The sequence below is a fragment of the Entelurus aequoreus genome, linkage group LG02 (assembly GCF_033978785.1).
Source record: "Entelurus aequoreus isolate RoL-2023_Sb linkage group LG02, RoL_Eaeq_v1.1, whole genome shotgun sequence".
In the NCBI taxonomy this organism is placed as follows: domain Eukaryota; kingdom Metazoa; phylum Chordata; class Actinopteri; order Syngnathiformes; family Syngnathidae; genus Entelurus; species Entelurus aequoreus.
This window is the reverse complement of record NC_084732.1, coordinates 8922828-8944368: the sequence shown is the minus strand read 5'-3', so window position 1 is coordinate 8944368 and position 21541 is coordinate 8922828. Positions and strand designations below refer to the sequence as shown.

General features: G+C 33.7%; 1 protein-coding gene across 2 annotated transcripts in view; it reads left to right on the top strand.

Annotated features, from left to right (window-relative positions):
- The window catches only part of LOC133662194 (solute carrier organic anion transporter family member 3A1-like), a 60896-nt gene that overhangs the window by 30563 nt on the left and 8792 nt on the right, over positions 1-21541 (top strand). For both annotated transcript variants that reach the window (XM_062065968.1, XM_062065958.1), the window contains exon 3: positions 15897-15995. In XM_062065968.1, the coding sequence (XP_061921952.1) occupies positions 15897-15995 (99 nt within the window). The remainder of the gene's footprint in view (positions 1-15896; positions 15996-21541) is intronic.

The following is a 21541-nucleotide window of genomic DNA, read 5'->3' as shown; positions in this document are numbered from 1 at the left end:
ATGTTAGATCCACTATGGACTGGACTCTCACACTATTATGTTAGATCCACTATGGACTGGACTTTCACTATTATGTTAGATCCACTATGGACTGGACCCTCACACTATTATGTTAGATCCACTATGGACTGGACTCTCACACTATTATGTTAGATCCACTATGGACTGGACTCTCACTATTATGTTAGATCCACTATGGACTGGACTTTCACTATTATGTAAGATCCACTATGGACTGGACCCTCACACTATTATGTTAGATCCACTATGGACTGGACTCTCACACTATTATGTTAGATCCACTATGGACTGGACTCTCACACTATTATGTTAGATCCACTATGGACTGGACTTTCACTATTATGTTAGATCCACTATGGACTGGACTCTCACTATTATGTTAGATCCACTATGGACTGGACTTTCACTATTATGTAAGATCCACTATGGACTGGACCCTCACACTATTATGTTAGATCCACTATGGACTGGACTCTCACACTATTATGTTAGATCCACTATGGACTGGACTCTCACACTATTATGTTAGATCCGCTATGGACTGAACTCTCACACTATTATGTTGGATCCACTATGGACTGGACTCTCACTATTATGTTAGATCCACTATGGACTGGACTCTCACTATTATGTTAGATCCACTATGGACTGGACTCTCACTATTATGTTAGATCCACTATGGACTGGACTCTCACACTATTATGTTAGATCCACTATGGACTGGACTCTCACACTATTATGTTAGATCCACTATGGACTGGACTCTCACTATTATGTTAGATCCACTATGGACTGGACTCTCACACTATTATGTTAGAGCCACTATGGACTGGACTCTCACTATTATGTTAGATCCACTATGGACTGGACTCTCACACTATTATGTTAGATCCACTATGGACTGGACTCTCACACTATTATGTTAGATCCACTATGGACTGGACTCTCACACTATTATGTTAGATCCACTATGGACTGGACTCTCAGACTATTATGTTAGATCCACTATGGACTGGACTCTCACACTATTATGTTAGATCCACTATGGACTGGACTCTCACACTATTATGTTAGAGCCACTATGGACTGGACTCTCACTATTATGTTAGATCCACTATGGACTGGACTCTCACACTATTATGTTAGATCCACTATGGACTGGACTCTCACACTATTATGTTAGATCCACTATGGACTGGACTCTCACTATTATGTTAGATCCACTATGGACTGGACTCTCACTATTATGTTAGATCCACTATGGACTAGACTCTCACACTATTATGTTAGATCCACTATGGACTGGACTCTCACTATTATGTTAGATCCACTATAGACTGGACTCTCACTATTATGTTAGATCCACTATGGACTGGACTCTCACTATTATGTTAGATCCACTATGGACTGGACTCTCACACTATTATGTTAGATCCACTATGGACTGGACTCTCACAATATTATGTTAGATCCAATATGGACTGGACTCACACTATTATGTTAGATCCACTATGGACTGGACTCTCACTATTATGTTAGATCCACTATGGACTGGACTCTCACACTATTATGTTAGAGCCACTATGGACTGGACTCTCACTATTATGTTAGATCCACTATGGACTGGACTCTCACACTATTATGTTAGATCCACTATGGACTGGACTCTCACACTATTATGTTAGATCCACTATGGACTGGACTCTCAGACTATTATGTTAGATCCACTATGGACTGGACTCTCACACTATTATGTTAGATCCACTATGGACTGGACTCTCACTATTATGTTAGATCCACTATAGACTGGACTCTCACTATTATGTTAGATCCACTATGGACTGGACTCTCACTATTATGTTAGATCCACTATGGACTGGACTCTCACACTATTATGTTAGATCCACTATGGACTGGACTCTCACACTATTATGTTAGATCCACTATGGACTGGACTCTCACTATTATGTTAGATCCACTATGGACTGGACTCTCACACTATTATGTTAGATCCACTATGGACTGGACTCTCACTATTATATTAGATCCACTATGGACTGGACTCTCACTATTATGTTGGATCCAATTAATCGAAGTAACTAATCGATAGATTACTCGGCAGCACTTACTTGTTAGAGATGTTGAAGTGTGATGATAATATCTCATCGTCTCTCATTTACCAACAACGTTTAAGACGGACAAACACTTTTCAAGCGTTGAAGCTTGTGGACGACCGAGCAGACAGCGGCCAATAAGGAAGCCAGGTGGTGTTTTTACTATTAACATGATTCATTATTACTAGTGTTAGTTATAAAAAATACAAACCGTACAGTAATTAGACAATGAGCTCTGAGTATGTGCTTGTACCACCATCTAGTGTCTACTTTTAAGTCTGTGCGCCATAAAACAAGTAAAACATCAATACAGTATTATACATATATATACATATAGAAACATATAAACATTTATATACATGTATATATGTATATGAATATATGTATATATGTATGTATATACAGTATATATATATATATATATATATATATATATATATATATATATATATATATATATATATATATATATATATATATATATATATATACATACAGTTTTATAATTTCTGTTGCAATCCAGTGGTTTTGAAGGAACACCTAAAATTATAAGATAAGCAATTCATAAAATCCCGATTTAATTCAAGGTTATTAAATGAATAAGTGTTACCGTAAAAAAAAATTAAATGCATTTTTGTATATAATTTTTTTATTTTGTATTTAATTCATTTCATTTATTTTTATCAGTACATTTTGATTTATTTTATATGATATTTAAATATAAAAAAAGAAAGAAAAAAAATGGATAAAATAAAGATTGTATTTTTTTAATTTGATACATTTTTTGATTTAATTTTGATATAGTAAAATGTATAAAAATATACACATTGGTAAAAGAAAATTAAGAAAATACAAATAAAATAAAAATAAAAATGAAATACACAAAATACATGAAATAAATACAACAAATAAAATAAATGAAATAAATTCGAATAAAAAAATAAGCAAATTTAAAAAAAATAAAGATTTTATTTTTTTCATTTGATTTTTTTTTTTTTAGATTTAATTGTGATGTAGTAAAATATATCAAAAATATACACATTGGTAATAAAAATAAAAATAAAATACACAAAATAGATTAAATAAATACAACAAATGAAATAAATACGAATAAAAAAATAGGCAAACTTAAAAAAAATAAAGATTGTATTTTTTTCATTTGATTTATTTTTTTTTAGATTTAATTTTGATGTAGTAAATATAACAAAAATATAGACATTGGTAATAAAAAAATAAATGAAATAAATAAAATAAACAAAATAAATAAATGAAATAAATACGAGGCCCTGCGATGAGGTGGCGACTTGTTTTATTTAATTTTGATATAGTAAAATATATAAAAATATACACATTGGTAAAAGAAAATTAAGAAAATACAAATAGAATAAAAATAAAAATTAAATACACAAAATACATGAAATAAATACAACAAATAAAATAAATGAAATAAATTCGAATAAAAAATAAGCAAATTTTAAAAAAAATAAAGATTTTATTTTTTTCATTTGATTTTTTTTTTTTTAGATTTAATTGTGATGTAGTAAAATATATCAAAAATATACACATTGGTAATAAAAATAAAAATAAAATACACAAAATAGATTAAATAAATACAACAAATGAAATAAATACGAATAAAAAAATAAGCAAATTTCAAAAAAATAAAGATTGTATTTTTTTCATTTCATTCATTTTTTTTAGAGTTAATTTTGATGTAGTAAATATAACAAAAATATAGACATTGGTAATAAAAAAAATAAATGAAATAAATAAAATAAACAAAATAAATAAATGAAATAAATGAAATAAATATGAGGCCCTGCGATGAGGTGGCGACTTGTTTTATTTAATTTTGATATAGTAAAATATATAAAAATATACACATTGGTAAAAGAAAATTAAAAAAATACAAATAAAATAAAAATAAAAATTAAATACACAAAATACATGAAATAAATACAACAAATACAATAAATGAAATAAATTCGAATAAAAAAATAAGCAAATTTAAAAAAAATAAAGATTTTATTTTTTTCATTTGATTTATTTTTTTTTAGATTTAATTGTGATGTAGTAAAATATATCAAAAATATACACATTGGTAATAAAAATAAAAATAAAATACACAAAATAGATTAAATAAATACAACAAATGAAATAAATACGAATAAAAAAATAAGCAAATTTCAAAAAAATAAAGATTGTATTTTTTTCATTTGATTTATTTTTTTTAGAGTTAATTTTGATGTAGTAAATATAACAAAAATATAGACATTGGTAATAAAACAATTTATGAAATAAATAAAATAAACAAAATAAATAAATGAAACAAATACGAGGCCCTGCGATGAGGTGGCGACTTGTCCAGGGTGTACACCGCCTTCCGCCCGAATGCAGCTGAGATAGGCTCCAGCAACCCCCCCGCGACCCCAAAAAAGAGACAAGCGGTAAAAAATGGATGGAAATAAATATGAATTAAAAAAGCAAATAAAAAAAATAAAGATAATATTTTTTTAATTTGATTTCTTTCTTTTTTTATTTAATTTTGATGCAGTAAAATATATCAAAATATACATATTGTTAAAAAAAATAAAGGAACTAAAAATGTAATAAAGAATTAATAAAATAAATAAAATAAATACAATAAATAAAATAAATACAAATGAAAAAAAAGCAAAAAAACACAAAAAAACATTGTAGAATTGAAAGAATTCCACTAATAGGCAGGGGTTTGCTTGTACCCTCAGAAGAAGCGATGGCATTGTTTAGCAAGCAGTGATGTCACATGTGATTGATTGATTGATTGATGTGTGTCACTTGGATGCCATCAGAGTCACATGAAAACATACATGGAGACTAAACTAACATTTCCGCATTGTGTCATTCCCCGCAATAAACACGGAGTAGAAGGCGCTGTGAGCGCCCTGGGATTGTTTACGACAAAAGAGAGCCCGGGTGTTGTTGGCGGCTCAGCGTGGCTCCTTTGCTCACATGGCCGCCTCCTTTCATGGCCGTAATGCGTGTAATGAAGCGCTGCATGCGCGGCCACTGCAGCAAAATCTTTTCACTCCACTGGAGTTATTACGCTCCCTCGCCGGGACAGGCGAGGAAGCGGCGGGCGCTGACTCAGCGTTCGGCCCCGGCTCGCTCTTATTGGCGCACCTTTTGCCAGTGATTGAACGCCGCCATAATGCCGGCGTGCAATTCTTCCCGTGACCTTGTCCTCCTGCGGCCTCCGTCTTGCGCAACACGCTGATTCAGCAACACGCTGGGAAGATCATCGGAATTTCATCAAACCTTTCATGTTTCCAAGAACAATCTAGCATGAAAGTGGCGATTATTTATTTAAAAAAAACCAGTGAAGTTGTCACCTTGTGTAAATGCTAAATAAAAAGAGAATACAACACTTTTTTTTTAACTTATATTCAATTGAATAGACTGCAAAGACAAGATCTTTCATGTTCACACTGGGAAACTTTGTTATTTTTTGCAAATATTAGCTCATTTGGAATTTGATGCCTGCAACATGTTTCAGAAAAGCTGGCACGAGTGGCAAAAAAGAGTGAGAAAGTTGAGGAATGCTCATCAAAGACGTATTTGGAACATCCCACAGGTGTGCAGGCTAATTGGGAACAGGTGGGCGCCATGATTGGGTATAAAAGCAGCTTCCATGACATGCTCAGTCGTTCGCAAACATTTGTCAACAAATGCCTGAGCAAATTGTTTAAGGACAACATTTCTCAACCAGCTATTAGCAAGGAATTTAGGGATTTCACCATGTACGCTCTGTAATATCATCAAAAGGTTCGGAGAATGTGGAGAAATCACTGCACGTAAGCCATGATATTACACACCTTGGATCCCTCAGGCCGTACTGCATCAAAAAGCCACATCAGTGTGTAAAGGATATCACCACATGGGCTCAGGAACACTTCAGAAAACCCACTGTCAGTAACTACAGTTGGTCGCGACATCTGTAAGTGCAAGTTAAAACTCTACTATGCAAAGCCAAAGCCATTTATCAACAACACCCAGAAACGCCGTCGGCTTCGCTGGGCTCGAGCTCATCTAAGATGGACTGATGCAAAGTGGAAAAGTGTTCTGCGGTCTGATGAGTCCACATTTCTAATTGTTTTTTTGGAAACTGTAGATGTCGTGTCCTCCGGACCAAAGAGGAAAAGAACCATCCGGATTGTTCTAGGGTGAAAGTGTAAAAGGCAGCATGTGTGATGGTATGGGGGTGTATTAGTGGTCAAGACATGTTCTAGGGTGAAAGTGTAAAAGGCAGCATGTGTGATGGTATGGGGGTGTATTAGTGGCCAAGGCATGGGTAACTTACACATCTGTGAAGGCACCATTAATGCTGAAAGGTACATACAGCTTATGGATGGACGCCCCTGCTTATTTCAGCAAGACAATGCCAAGCCAGGTGTTACAACAGCGTGGCTTCATAGTAAAAGAGTGTGGGTACTAGACTGGCCTGCCTGTAGTCCAGACATTGAACATGTGTGGCAGCTAAAATATGAGAAGGGAGACTGTTGAACAACTTAAGCTGTACATCAAGCAAGAATGGGAAAGAATTCCACTTCCAAAATGTGTCTCCTCACTTCCCAAACCTTTACTGAGTGTTGTTAAAAGGAAAGGCCATGTAACACACTGGTAAAAATGCCTTTTTTGCAATGTGTTGCTGCCATTACATTCTAACTTCATGATTATTTGCAAAAAATACCAAAGTTTTCCAGTGTGAACATGAAATATCTTGTCTTTGCAGTCTATTCAATTGAATATAAGTTGAAAATTATTTGTTGTATTCTCTTTTTATTTAGCATTTACACAACCTGACAACTTCACTGCTTTTGGCTTTAAGTAGTATTGCCAAAAAATACAACTTTAAAATTTTATTTTTTTTACTTCAACAATCACTTTAACAATCACAGATCATTGACCTTGAATTATGTCTTGAGTGCAGCATTAATTTGAATGACCTGATGCAAACAACCTTCCCTAGTCATGGTGCAAAAAAAAACCCCACTAAATGTCCACAGACATGGTCACTGAACTTTGTGGATGTTATAAAAAAAACATCCATTCACCATAAAAACTTTTTTTTTTTTTAACTTTTAAATTCATTACAAAGCATGATGGGAAAATGCAAAACAGTGTCCACACTTACTAATGTTTGGCATGTTTAAGCTGCTAGATATACAAAATGTGCAAATACAAATTCTAATAGGTATCCAACACTTCACATTATATATATATATATATATATATATATATATATATATATATATATATATATATATATATATATATATATATATATATATATATATATATATATATATATATATATATATATATATATATATATATATATATATATATATATATATATATATATATATACAAAAATGTATTTTTGTATAGAATATTTTTATTTTGTATTTAATTCATTTCATTTATTTTTATCAGTACATTTTGATTTATTTTATATGATATTTAAATATGCAAAAAAGAAAGGAAAAAATGAATAAAATAAAGATTGTATTCTTTTAATTTGATACATTTTATATATTTTTTTACGAAAATTAAGAAAATACAAATAAAATAAAAAATACAAATAAAATACACAAAATAGATTAAATAAATACAACAAATGAAATAAATACGAATAAAAAAATAAGGACATTTAAAAGAAATAAAGATTGTATTTTTTTCATTTGATAAATTTTTTTTACGAAAATTAAGAAAATACAAATAAAATAAAAATACAAATAAAACACACAAAATAGATTAAATAAATACAACAAATAAAATAAATGAAATAAATACGAATAAAAAAATAAGGACATTTAAAAGAAATAAAGATTGTATTTTTTTCATTTGATTAATTTTTTTTTAGATTTAATTTTGATGTGGTAAAATATATAAAAAATATACACATTGGTAATAAAAATAAATGAAATAAATAAAATAAACAAAATAAGTAAATAAATGAAATAAATAAATATGAATTAAAAAAGCAAATAAAAAAATAAAAATTGTATTTTTTAAATTATATTTTATTTTTATTTATTTTTATTTTGATGCAGTAAAATATATCAAAATATACATATTGTTAAAAAAATAAAGGAACTAAAAATTGTATACAAAATTAATGAAATAAATATATAATTAAAATATATAAATATATATATATATATATATATATATATATATATATATATATATATATATATATATATATATATATATATATATATATATATATATATATATATATATATATATATATATATATATATATATATATATATATTTATATCAATACCAGGGTGGAGAGGAAAAAACACAGAGGCTTTTTCATCCCTCCAAGCCTGTTTTGCAGGTTTCCCTTTTCTTCGGGGGACCTGTGACAGGTTTAACAAGGAGATTGGCTGATTGGGGCCGTAGTTTGGACACCCCTGGTCTAAGATATCTATCAGCAGGTCATCTGCTGATTGGATCGAGCGTTGCTCGGGTCTATCAACAAACTCGGAAGACAAAGACAGCTGTTGGAGGATGCAATTTGTTATTGTTATAGCCAGACTTGGGTGGTTATTTCCCGATCCATCTAACCGTTGCCTTCCTCAGAGGTGGTCACGTCATGTGACCTCTGACGAGGGAAAATGTTTGCCCTTCGAGGAGCCCAAAGGCTGTGAACATTCAGACTTTGTCCATTTTGAAATTGATTCGCAAATTGGATAACATATTGGAGAAGCTTTCTACTCTGCATAGGAAAGCTATGATCAATATGAGAGCCTGGACAACTGGAGATGACAAACCTTTGGGATGAGTTTGCTGGTGGAACCAAAAGCAATCCTTATCTACAAGTTGGCTCCCTCTGCACTGGTCTGGGCTAAGTCACCCCAGAGCAGTCTACAGAGAGACTAAGGACAACTTTGTTTCAGAGTTTGTTCTAAACATGGCGCTGTTGTCACGTGAGGGGCTTTTGACCAAGGCTTGTGGACAAAACACGCACCCATGGACTACCATACACAAACCCCTACGTAGACCCCTTCAAACAGTTGCAGATGCCCCGCCCCCTTGTTGCAAGTTTTTGTGTGCCGGAACATTATGTGCTTATGTTGCTTGAGGTTTTTTTCCTGGTGTCAAACTGATCCCAGCTTAGAGAGGTGGTCTCCTTCCCTCTAAAACCTTTTCCTGTCCTCTCCTAAAGACCTCGCTGGTCCTTCTGCCGGCTGTCATATTCCGCTGATTACCTTTTTGTCCGCTCCAACGCGGGCTGGGGTCGATCAATAAAAGATTTACATTCGGCCCCGCGGCGCTAATTCAAAGTTTAGCTCCGTCCAAATGAATTAGAACAAGCAATTAAAGTATTGGACGCGAAGTTGATTGTGAAGGAATAATGGAGTGTAAGATTTGACTTCCTCTCTCAAGTTGGACCTTAAGGAGCAAACGCTGAGGTAATGGAATTATGGACTTCGGGACTTCGGGACTTCGGGACTTCTGGACTTCTGGACTTCTGGGGGCCCCAGCAGTTTTTGCAAGCGCTAACCATTTTTTAAAAATGTTTTATTGTTTTAATTAGTCCAATAAAATAACACACAATAATACAATAACAATACAATTCCAGCAACATTCAGAATAGCAATCAACAGAGCAATTGGGAGGACAAACAAACATGACACAAAACAATCCAATAGTAGTACAACAAAATAATACACAATAATACAATAGCAATACAATTCCAGCAACATTCAGAATAGCAATCAACAAAGCAATTGAGAGGACACACAAACATGACACAAAACAATCCGATAGTTCAACAAAATAATACACAATAATACAATAGCAATACAATAACAGCAACATTCAGAATAGCAATAAACAGAGCAATTGAGAGGACACACAAACATGACACAAAACAATCCAATAGTAGTACAACAAAATAATACACAATAATACAATAACAATACAATTCCAGCAACATCCAGACTAGCAATCAACAGAGCAATTGAGAGGACACACAAACATGACACAAAACAATCCAATAGTCCAAAAAAATAATACACAGTAATACAATTCCTGCAACATTCAGAATAGCAATCATCGGAGCAATTGAGAGGACACACAAACATGACACAAAACAATCTAATAGTAATCCAACAAAAATGAATAACACTTTGTAGGGCTCAACAAAAGACATTCGGCTTCCTGGCAAAGACTACTTCCTGACTACGGCAACACACTTAGGACAAACTGAAATGAACGTAAACGATACTCAGAAGTGTTATAAAATATAACAACCGCAAAACAAAGTTATTATTATTTGCTTACTGTTGAACAAAAAGATAATAATAAAATAACATTGATGACCTAAAATGTTGTCGCTGCTAAGTCAAGTAAATGTGTGTTTACTAGCTTCCCAGTGCACAGTACTACAAAGTACTACATGAAATACTAGAGTGGCATCCACATGGCAGTACTACAAAGTACTACATGAAATACTAGAGTGGCATCCACATGGCAGTACTACAAAGTACTACATGAAATACTAGAGTGGCATCCACATGGCAGTACTACAAAGTACTACATGAAATACTAGAGTGGCATCCACATGGCAGTACTACAAAGTACTACATGAAATACTAGAGTAGCATCCACATGGCAGTACTACAAAGTACTACATGAAATACTAGAGAAGCATCCACATGGCAGTACTACAAAGTACTACATGAAATACTAGAGTGGCATCCACATGGCAGTACTACAAAGTACTACATGAAATACTAGAGGGGCATCCACATGGCAGTACTACAAAGTACTACATGAAATACTAGAGTAGCATCCACATGGCAGTACTACAAAGTACTACATGAAATACTAGAGTAGCATCCACATGGCAGTACTACAAAGTACTACATGAAATACTAGAGTGGCATCCACATGGCAGTACTACAAAGTACTACATGAAATACTAGAGTAGCATCCACATGGCAGTACTACAAAGTACTACATGAAATACTAGAGAAGCATCCACATGGCAGTACTACAAAGTACTACATGAAATACTAGAGTGGCATCCACATGGCAGTACTACAAAGTACTACATGAAATACTAGAGGGGCATCCACATGGCAGTACTACAAAGTACTACATGAAATACTAGAGTGGCATCCACATGGCAGTACTACAAAGTACTACATGAAGTACTAGAGTGGCATCCACATGGCAGTACTACAAAGTACTACATGAAATACTAGAGTGGCATCCACATGGCAGTACTACAAAGTACTACATGAAATACTAGAGTGGCATCCACATGGCAGTACTACAAAGTACTACATGAAATACTAGAGTGGCATCCACATGGCAGTACTACAAAGTACTACATGAAATACTAGAGTGGCATCCACATGGCAGTACTACAAAGTACTACATGAAATACTAGAGTGGCATCCACATGGCAGTACTACAAAGTACTACATGAAATACTAGAGAAGCATCCACATGGCAGTACTACAAAGTACTACATTAAATACTAGAGTGGCATCCACATGGCAGTACTACAAAGTACTACATGAAATACTAGAGTGGCATCCACATGGCAGTACTACAAAGTACTACATGAAATACTAGAGTAGCATCCACATGGCAGTACTACAAAGTACTACATGAAATACTAGAGTGGCATCCACATGGCAGTACTACAAAGTACTACATGAAGTACTAGAGTGTCAGTCAGTACACAAAGGGTGTGAGTGTGGTGTTTGTGGTTCTTCTTGTCCACTTAGCGGCCGCCATGTTGCACCACTTCCTGTTTGATTATTTATCAGCTGCAGGAAATATGTGGCGTGGGATCAATAAGTGAGAGGAGCATCGGACATCTGCAGTGTTACTGTACATGACAACACTGTACATGGACATCTGCAGTGTTACTGTACATGACAACACTGTACACGGACATCTGCAGTGTTACTGTACATGACAACACTGTACACGGACATCTGCAGTGTTACTGTACATGACAACACTGTACACGGACATCTGCAGTGTTACTGTACATGACAACACTGTACACGGACATCTGCAGTGTTACTGTACATGACAACACTGTACACGGACATCTGCAGTGTTACTGTACATGACAACACTGTACACGGACATCTGCAGTGTTACTGTACATGACAACACTGTACACACGTCTGCAGTGTTACTGTACATGACAACACTGTACACGGACATCTGCAGTGTTACTGTACATGACAACACTGTACACGGACATCTGCAGTGTTACTGTACATGACAACACTGTACACGGACATCTGCAGTGTTACTGTACATGACAACACTGTACACACGTCTGCAGTGTTACTGTACATGACAACACTGTACACGGACATCTGCAGTGTTACTGTACATGACAACACTGTACACACGTCTGCAGTGTTACTGTACATGACAACACTGTACACGGACATCTGCAGTGTTACTGTACATGACAACACCGTACACACATCTGCAGTGTTACTGTACATGACAACACTGTACACACATCTGAAGTGTTACTGTACATGACAACACTGTACACGGACATCTGCAGTGTTACTGTACATGACAACACCGTACACACGTCTGCAGTGTTACTGTACATGACAACACTGTACACGGACATCTGCAGTGTTACTGTACGTGACAACACTGTACACACATCTGAAGTGTTACTGTACATGACAACACTGTACACGGACATCTGCAGTGTTACTGTACATGACAACACCGTACACACGTCTGCAGTGTTACTGTACGTGACAACACTGTACACACGTCTGCAGTGTTACTGTACATGACAACACTGTACACACGTCTGCAGTGTTACTGTACATGACAACACTGTACACACGTCTGCAGTGTTACTGTACATGACAACACTGTACACACGTCTGCAGTGTTACTGTACATGACAACACTGTACACACGTGTGCAGTGTTACTGTACGTGACAACACTGTACACACGTCTGCAGTGTTACTGTACATGACAACACTGTACATGGACATCTGCAGTGTTACTGTACATGACAACACTGTACACACGTCTGCAGTGTTACTGTACATGACAACACTGTACACACGTGTGCAGTGTTACTGTACGTGACAACACTGTACACACGTCTGCAGTGTTACTGTACATGACAACACTGTACATGGACATCTGCAGTGTTACTGTACATGACAACACTGTACATGGACATCTGCAGTGTTACTGTACATGACAACACTGTACACACGTCTGCAGTGTTACTGTACGTGACAACACTGTACACACGTCTGCAGTGTTACTGTACATGACAACACTGTACATGGACATCTGCAGTGTTACTGTACATGACAACACTGTACACACGTCTGCAGTGTTACTGTACATGACAACACTGTACACACGTCTGCAGTGTTACTGTACATGACAACACTGTACACACGTCTGCAGTGTTACTGTACATGACAACACTGTACACACGTCTGCAGTGTTACTGTACATGACAACACCGTACACACGTCTGCAGTGTTACTGTACATGACAACACTGTACACACGTCTGCAGTGTTACTGTACATGACAACACTGTACACACATCTGCAGTGTTACTGTACATGACAACACTGTACACACGTCTGCAGTGTTACTGTACATGACAACACCGTACACACGTCTGCAGTGTTACTGCACATGACAACACGCTTTTATGGAGGTAAAAGTGTAATAAATGCTGTAAAAAGAAGTTACAATGTGAGGATGATGTCATGTGTTCATTGTGATGAACGACTGATGGGAAATCAGAAGATCAAAATATTTATTTCTATTTTCATTTTTAGAACGTGATTTAACTGCATCTTAATATTTTGGCTGCATTCTTAAATATGTCACTTACAAAATATGCATGGACTATTTTTTTCTGGCAAAATGGAGTGCTGGGCCGCATTAAATGATGTGCTTGGCCACCTGTAAGGGTATGCTGGGCCACATTAAATAACATGCTGGGCCACATGAAAGGGTGTGCTGGGCCACTTTAAATTGTGTGCTGGAATACATTAAATGGTGTGGTGGGCCACTTTAAATGATGTGCTGGGCCACCTGAAAGGGTGTGCTGGGCCACCTGGAAGGGTGTGCTGGGCCACTTAAATTATGTGCTGGGCTATGTTAAATGGTGTGCTGGGCCATCATTAAATTGTGTGCTGGAATACATTAAATGGTGTGGTGGGTCACATTAAATGATGTGCTGAGCCACATTAAATGATGTGCTGGGCCACTTTAAATGATGTGCTGGGCCACTTAAAATGATGTGCTGGGCCTCATTAAATGATGTGCTGGGCCACTTTAAATGATGTACTGGGCCACTTTAAATGATGTGCTGGGCTATGTTAAATGATGTGCTGGGCTATGTTAAATGGTGTGCTGGGCCACATTAAATGATGTGCTGGAATTCATTAAATGGTGTGGTGGGCCAAATTAAATGATGTGCTGGGCCACATGAAATGATGTGCTGGGCCACTTTAAATTATGTGCTGGGCTATGTGCCGGGCCACATTAAATGATGTGCCGGGCCATTTTAAATGATGTGCTAGGCCACATGAAAGGGTGTGCTGGGCCACTTGAAATGATGTGCTGGGCCACTTGAAATGATGTGCTGGGCTACATTAAATGGTGTGGTGGGCCACATTAAATTATGTGGTGGACCACTTTAAATGATGTGCTGGAATACATTAAATGGTGTGGTGGGCCACTTAAATGATGTGTTGAGCCACATTAAATGATGTGCTGGGCCAATTTAAATGATGTGCTAGGCTATGTTAAATGGTGTGCTGGGCCACATTAAATTATGTGCTGGAATACATTAAATGGTGTGGTGGGCCACTTTAAATGATGTGCTGGGCTACATGAAAGGGTGTGCTGGGAAACATTAAATGATGTGGTGGGCAACATTAAATGATGTGTTAGGCCACATTAAAGGGTGTGCTGGGCCACTTTAAATGATGTGCTGGGCCACATTAAATGATGTGCTGGGCTACATTAAATGGTGTGGTGGTCCACATTAAATTATGTGGTGGACCACAATAAATTATGTGGTGGACCACTTTAAATGATGTGCAGGGCCATTTTAAATGATGTACTGGGCCACATGAAAGGGTGTGCTGGGTCACATTAAATGATGTGGTGGGCAACATTAAATGAGGTGGTGGGCAACATTAAATGAGGTGGTGGGCCACATTAAATGATGTGCTGGGCCACATTAAATGCTGTGCTGGGCAACATTAAATGATGTGGTGGACCATTTTAAATAACGTCCTGGGCCACCTGAAATGATGTGCTGGGCCACATTGAATGATGTGCAGGGTCATTTTAAATGATGTGCTGGGCCACATGAAAGGGTGTGCTGGGTCACTTTAAATGATGTGGTGGGCAACTTTATATGATGTGCTGGGCCACATGAAAGGGTGTGCTGGGTCAATTTAAATGATGTGCTGGGCCATGTTAAATGATGTGCTGGGCCACTTGAAAGGGTGTGCTGGGTCACTTTAAATGATGTGCTGGGCCATGTTAAATGATGTGCTGGGCCACATGAAAGGGTGTGCTGGGTCACTTTAAATGATGTGGTGGGCCACATTAATTGATGCAGGTCACTAGTTGTTTGAGTGGCGCCCTCTGCTGTCAGACAAGTGTAGTGTTTCATGTGGCCTCCTCTCTCTCTCTTGCAGGGATTTTATTTTCCACGTTAGTGTTCGGACCGGCCTGTGGCTTCATCTTAGGCTCCGTGTGTACCAAAGTCTACGTGGACGCCTTCTTCATCGACACCAGTGAGTTCACTCTCCTCCTCTTCCTCACTTCTCATCATCCTTGAAGGAAGACATGCCAGATTTATCAAAGTCATTATTAATATCATTCATTAATATTATTATTATTATTATTAATATCATATCCATCATTAATTTCATTCATTATTAATATAATTAATTATTATTATTATTATTAATATCATATCTATCATTCATTTAATTCATTATTAATATCATTGATTAATATTATTATTATTATTATTAATATCATATATATATCATTTATTTCATTCATTATTAATATAATTAATTAATATTATTATTATTATTATTAATATCATATCTATCATTTATTAACCTCTTAAGGACCAAGCTGTTTGTTTACATGCTTTTTTTATTTCTCTTTGCTATTTGGGCTTATTGGACTCTAATTAGAATAAAAACTAAGAATCATATTTTGATATGATGTACTTAGTCCATAAGTACACAAACGTGTACTTCCTGTGTAGTGACATGCTAATTCTTATTTTTACACTTTTTTTCCCAAGTTCCATTGTATGTTATACTCTTCTGACACCACCAGATGGCAGTATAAGTGTCCACATAAGTGGCCATAAGACCCCAATTCAGTAGTGTACACCATTTTGGAAATAGGAGCTAAAAGGTGCTGTCCACGCATGTGGCCACTAGGCCTTTAGAGTTAATATAATGATAATAGATTAAATGTCAATAGTATTTTATTTTCTTACATTTTGTCATTTAAGTCTTGTTCACTTACTATGCTAAATTATTGTTGAAAAATATTAGTATATTTATTTATTTATTTATTCGATTATTTATTTATTCATTTGTTTTTATTAATTTTAGATACAATTTTTTATTTTTTATTTTAATTAAATAAAATGAATACTAAAAACACAATAGTTTAAAAAATATTGTTTGGGAAAAAATGACACTTTAAAGCATGTGCTTTAAGTAATAACAAATATGAATAGTTAAGGATAGAAAGTAAATTGTTAATAATAATAATAATAATAATATTAAAGGTAAAAGACCTTTAACCCTAACCCTAACCCTAACTGTAACTCTAACCCTAACCCTAATTCTAACCCTAACCCTAACCCTAACCCTAACCTTAACCCTAACCCTAACCCTAACCCTAACCCTAACCATAACCTTAGCCCTAACCCTAACCCCAACCCTAACCCAAACCCTAACCAACTCTTTTTCTTTATGCCTAACCTTAACCCTAACCCTTACCCCTAAACCCTAACCATAACCCTAACCCTAACCCTAACCCTAACCCACTAAGGCCTTTAGAGGTTAATATAATGATAAAAGATTAGATTTCAATAGTATTTTATTTTCTTACATTTTCTCATTTAAGTCTTGTTCACTTCCTATGCAAAATTATTGTTGAAAAATATTAGTATATTTATTTATTTATTCGATTATTTATTTATTCATTTGTTTTTATTAATTTTAAATACAATTTTTAATTTTTTTATTTTAATTAAATAAAATGAATACTAAAAACACAATAGTTTAAAAAATATTGGTTGGGAAAAAATGACACTTTAAAGCATGTGCTTTAAGTAATAAAAAATATGAATAGTTAAGGATAGAAAGTAAATTGTTAATAATAATAATAATAATAATATTAAAGGTAAAAGACCTTTAACCCTAACCCTAACCCTAACTCTAACTGTAACTCTAACCCTAACCCTAATTCTAGCCCTAACCCTAACCCTAACCCTAACCATAACCTTAGCCCTAACCCTAACCCCAACCCTAACCCTAACCCTAACCAACTCTTTTTCTTTATGCCTAACCTTAACCCTAACCCTAACCCTAATCCTTACCCCTAACCCCTAACCCTAACCCTAACCCACCAAGGCCTTTAGAGGTTAATATAATGATAAAAGATTAGATTTCAATAGTATTTTATTTTCTTATATTTTGTCATTTAAGTCTTGTTCACTTCCTATGCTAAATTATTGTTGAAAAATAATAGTATATTTATGTATTTATTTATTTATTTTTAATACAAACTTTTTTCTTTTTTTTTTTTTTTATTAAATAAAATGAACACATACAAACACAATAGTTTAAAAAATATTGGTTGGGAAAAATGACACTTTAAAGCATGTGCTTTAAGTAATAACAAATATGAATAGTTAAGGATAGAAAGTAAATTGTTAATAATAATAATAATAATATGTAAACCCTAGGTAAAATACCTTTAACCCTAACCCCAACCCCAACCCCAACCCTAACCCTAACCCTAGCCCTAACCAACACTTTTTCTTTATGCCTAACCCTAACCCTAACCCTAAATCCTTACCATAAACCTAACCCTAGCCCTAACCCCAACCCCAACCCTAGCCCTAACCCTAGCCCTAACCCTAGCCCTAACCCTAACCCCAACCCCAACCCTAACCCTAGCCCTAACCCTAGCCCTAACCCTAACCCTAGCCCTAACCCTAACCCTAACCAACTATTTTTCTTTATGCCTAACCCTAACCCCAAACCTAACCCTAACCCTAACCCTAACCCACTAAGGCCTTTAGAGTGAATATAATGATAATAGATTAGATTTTAATAGTATTTTATTTTCTTACATTTTGTCATTTAAGTCTTGTTCACTTCCTGTGCAAAATTATTGTTGAAAAATAATAGTATATTTATTTATTTATTTATTTATTTATTTATTTATTTATTTATTTATTTATTTATTTATTTGTATTTATTTATTTTAAATACAAACTTTTTTTATTTTATTTTTAATAAATAAAATTAATACATAAAAACACAATAGTTTAAAAAATATTGGTTGGGAAAAAATGACACTATAAAGCATGTGCTTAAAGTAATAAAAAATATGAATAGTTAAGGATAAAAAGTAAATTGTTAAGAATAATAATAATAATATTAAAGGTAAAAGACCTTTGAACCCTAAACCCAAATCTAACCCTAACCCTAACCCCAACCCCAACCCCAACCCCAACCCTAACACTAGCCCTAGCCCTAGCCCTTACCCTAACCCTGACCCTAGCCCTAACCCTAACCCTAAACCTAACCCTAACCAACTATTTTCCTTTATGCCTAACCCTAACCCTAACCCTAACCCTAACCCTAACCCTAACCCACGAAGGCCTTTAGAGTTAATATAATGATAATAGATTAGATTTCAATAGTATTTTATTTTCTTACATTTTGTCATTTAAGTCTTGTTCACTTCCTATGCTAAATTATTGTTGAAAAATAATAGTATATTTATTTATTTATTTATTTTATTTTATTTATTTATTTATTTATTTATTTATTTATTTATTTATTTATTTATTTATTTTTTTTTTTTTTTTTTTTTTCCCAACCAAAAAATATTGGTTGGGAAAAAATGACACTATAAAGCATGTGCTTTAAGTAATAAAAAATATGAATAGTTAAGGATAGAAAGTAAATTGTTAATAATAATAATAATAATATTAAAGGTAAAAGACCTTTAACCCTAACCCTAACTCTAACCCTAACCCTAACCCCAAACCCAACCCTAACCGTAACCCTAACCCTAACCTTAACCCTAACCCTAACCCTAACCCTAACAACCCTTTTTCTTAATGCCTAACCTTAACCCTAACCCTAACCCCAACCTTAAACCTAACCCTAACCTTAACCCTAACCCCAAACCTAAACCCAACCCCAACCCTAGCCCTAACCCTAACCAACTCTTTTTCTTTATGCCTAACCCTAACCCCAACCCTGACCCTAACCCTAACCCCAACTCCAACCCTAAACCTAACCCTAACCCTAACACTAGTTTAAAAAGTAACTAAGAATCAAATAGGAATAAATATGTAAAAATTAAGATTAAAATAAACAGAAATAGAAATATAATTAATTTGTTTTCATCTTTAAATAGTCGTTAAAAAGAAAAGAAGTCCATGGAGACAATAAATAAAAGTAAAGAAAATATATTTTTTAAATAAATAAAAAATACTATTGGTCAATATTAAATGACTGAATTAAAAATACACACAAGTACAGTACTTTGATGAAGTAGAATGTAGTACACACAAGTACAGTACTTGGATGAAGTAGAATGTAGTATACACAAGTACAGTACTTTGATGAAGTAGAATGTAGTATACACAAGTACAGTACTTTGATGAAGTAGAATGTAGTACACACAAGTACAGTACTTGGATGAAGTAGAATGTAGTACACACAAGTACAGTACTTGGATGAAGTAGAATGTAGTACACACAAGTACAGTACTTTGATGAAGTAGTATGTAGTACACACAAGTACAGTACTTGGATGAAGTAGAATGTAGTACACACAATACAGTACTTGGATGAAGTAGAATGTAGTACACACAAGTACAGTACTTGGATGAAGTAGAATGTAGTACACACAAGTACAGTACTTGGATGAAGTAGAATGTAGTACACACAAGTACAGTACTTTGATGAAGTAGAATGTAGTACACACAAGTACAGTACTTGGATGAAGTACAATGTAGTACACACAAGTACAGTACTTGGTAGTACACAAGTACAGTACTTTGATGAAGTCTAGTAATAATATAATTGCTGATCTGTGACATCGTAATACAATAGTTAATAACAATAACATAATATTAATAAATCATGTGACATCATAATGAAAATAGCAATCTAATAAATAATAATAATAATAATGGATAAAGTGACATTGTAATAAGAATAACAATATAATAAATAATAATAATAATAATAAAATAGTGATGATAATAATGATAATAATGAATGAAGTGACAATGTAATAATAATAACAATATAATAAATAATAATAATAAAAAAAATAGTGATAATATTAATAATAATAATGAATAAAGTGACATTGTAATAAAAGTAGCAATCAATAAATAACTAATAAAATTGTAATAGGACTAGCAATCTAATAAATTATAATAATAATGATGATAATAACTTAATTTTAAAAAGTGATATCGTAATAAAAATAGTGCTCTAAATACTAATAATATTATTAATAATAATGAATAATTATTGTAATAAGAGTAGCAATATAATAAATAGTAATGCTAATACAAATAGTGATAATAATAATAATAAGAATAATGAATAAAGTGACATTGTAACAAGAGTAGCAATCTAGTAAATAATAATAATAATAATAATATTAATAATAATAATAATAGTAATGTTAATATTAATAATAATAATAATAATAAAGAACAAAGTGACATTGGAAAAAACTATAATAATAATAATAGTAATATTAATAGTAATAATAATAATAATGTTAATAATAATAATAATGAATAAAGAGACATTGTATAACAATACTACTACAACTAATAATAATAATTAATAAAGTGACATTGAATAATTATGTGGTAATAATATTATTAATAATTAATAATAATAAAAATAATTATAATAATAATAACAATGAATAAAGAGACATTGTAATAAGAGTAGCAATCTCATAAATAATAATAATAATGAATAAAGTGACATTGAATAATAATGATGGTAATACTATTATTGTCAATAATAAAA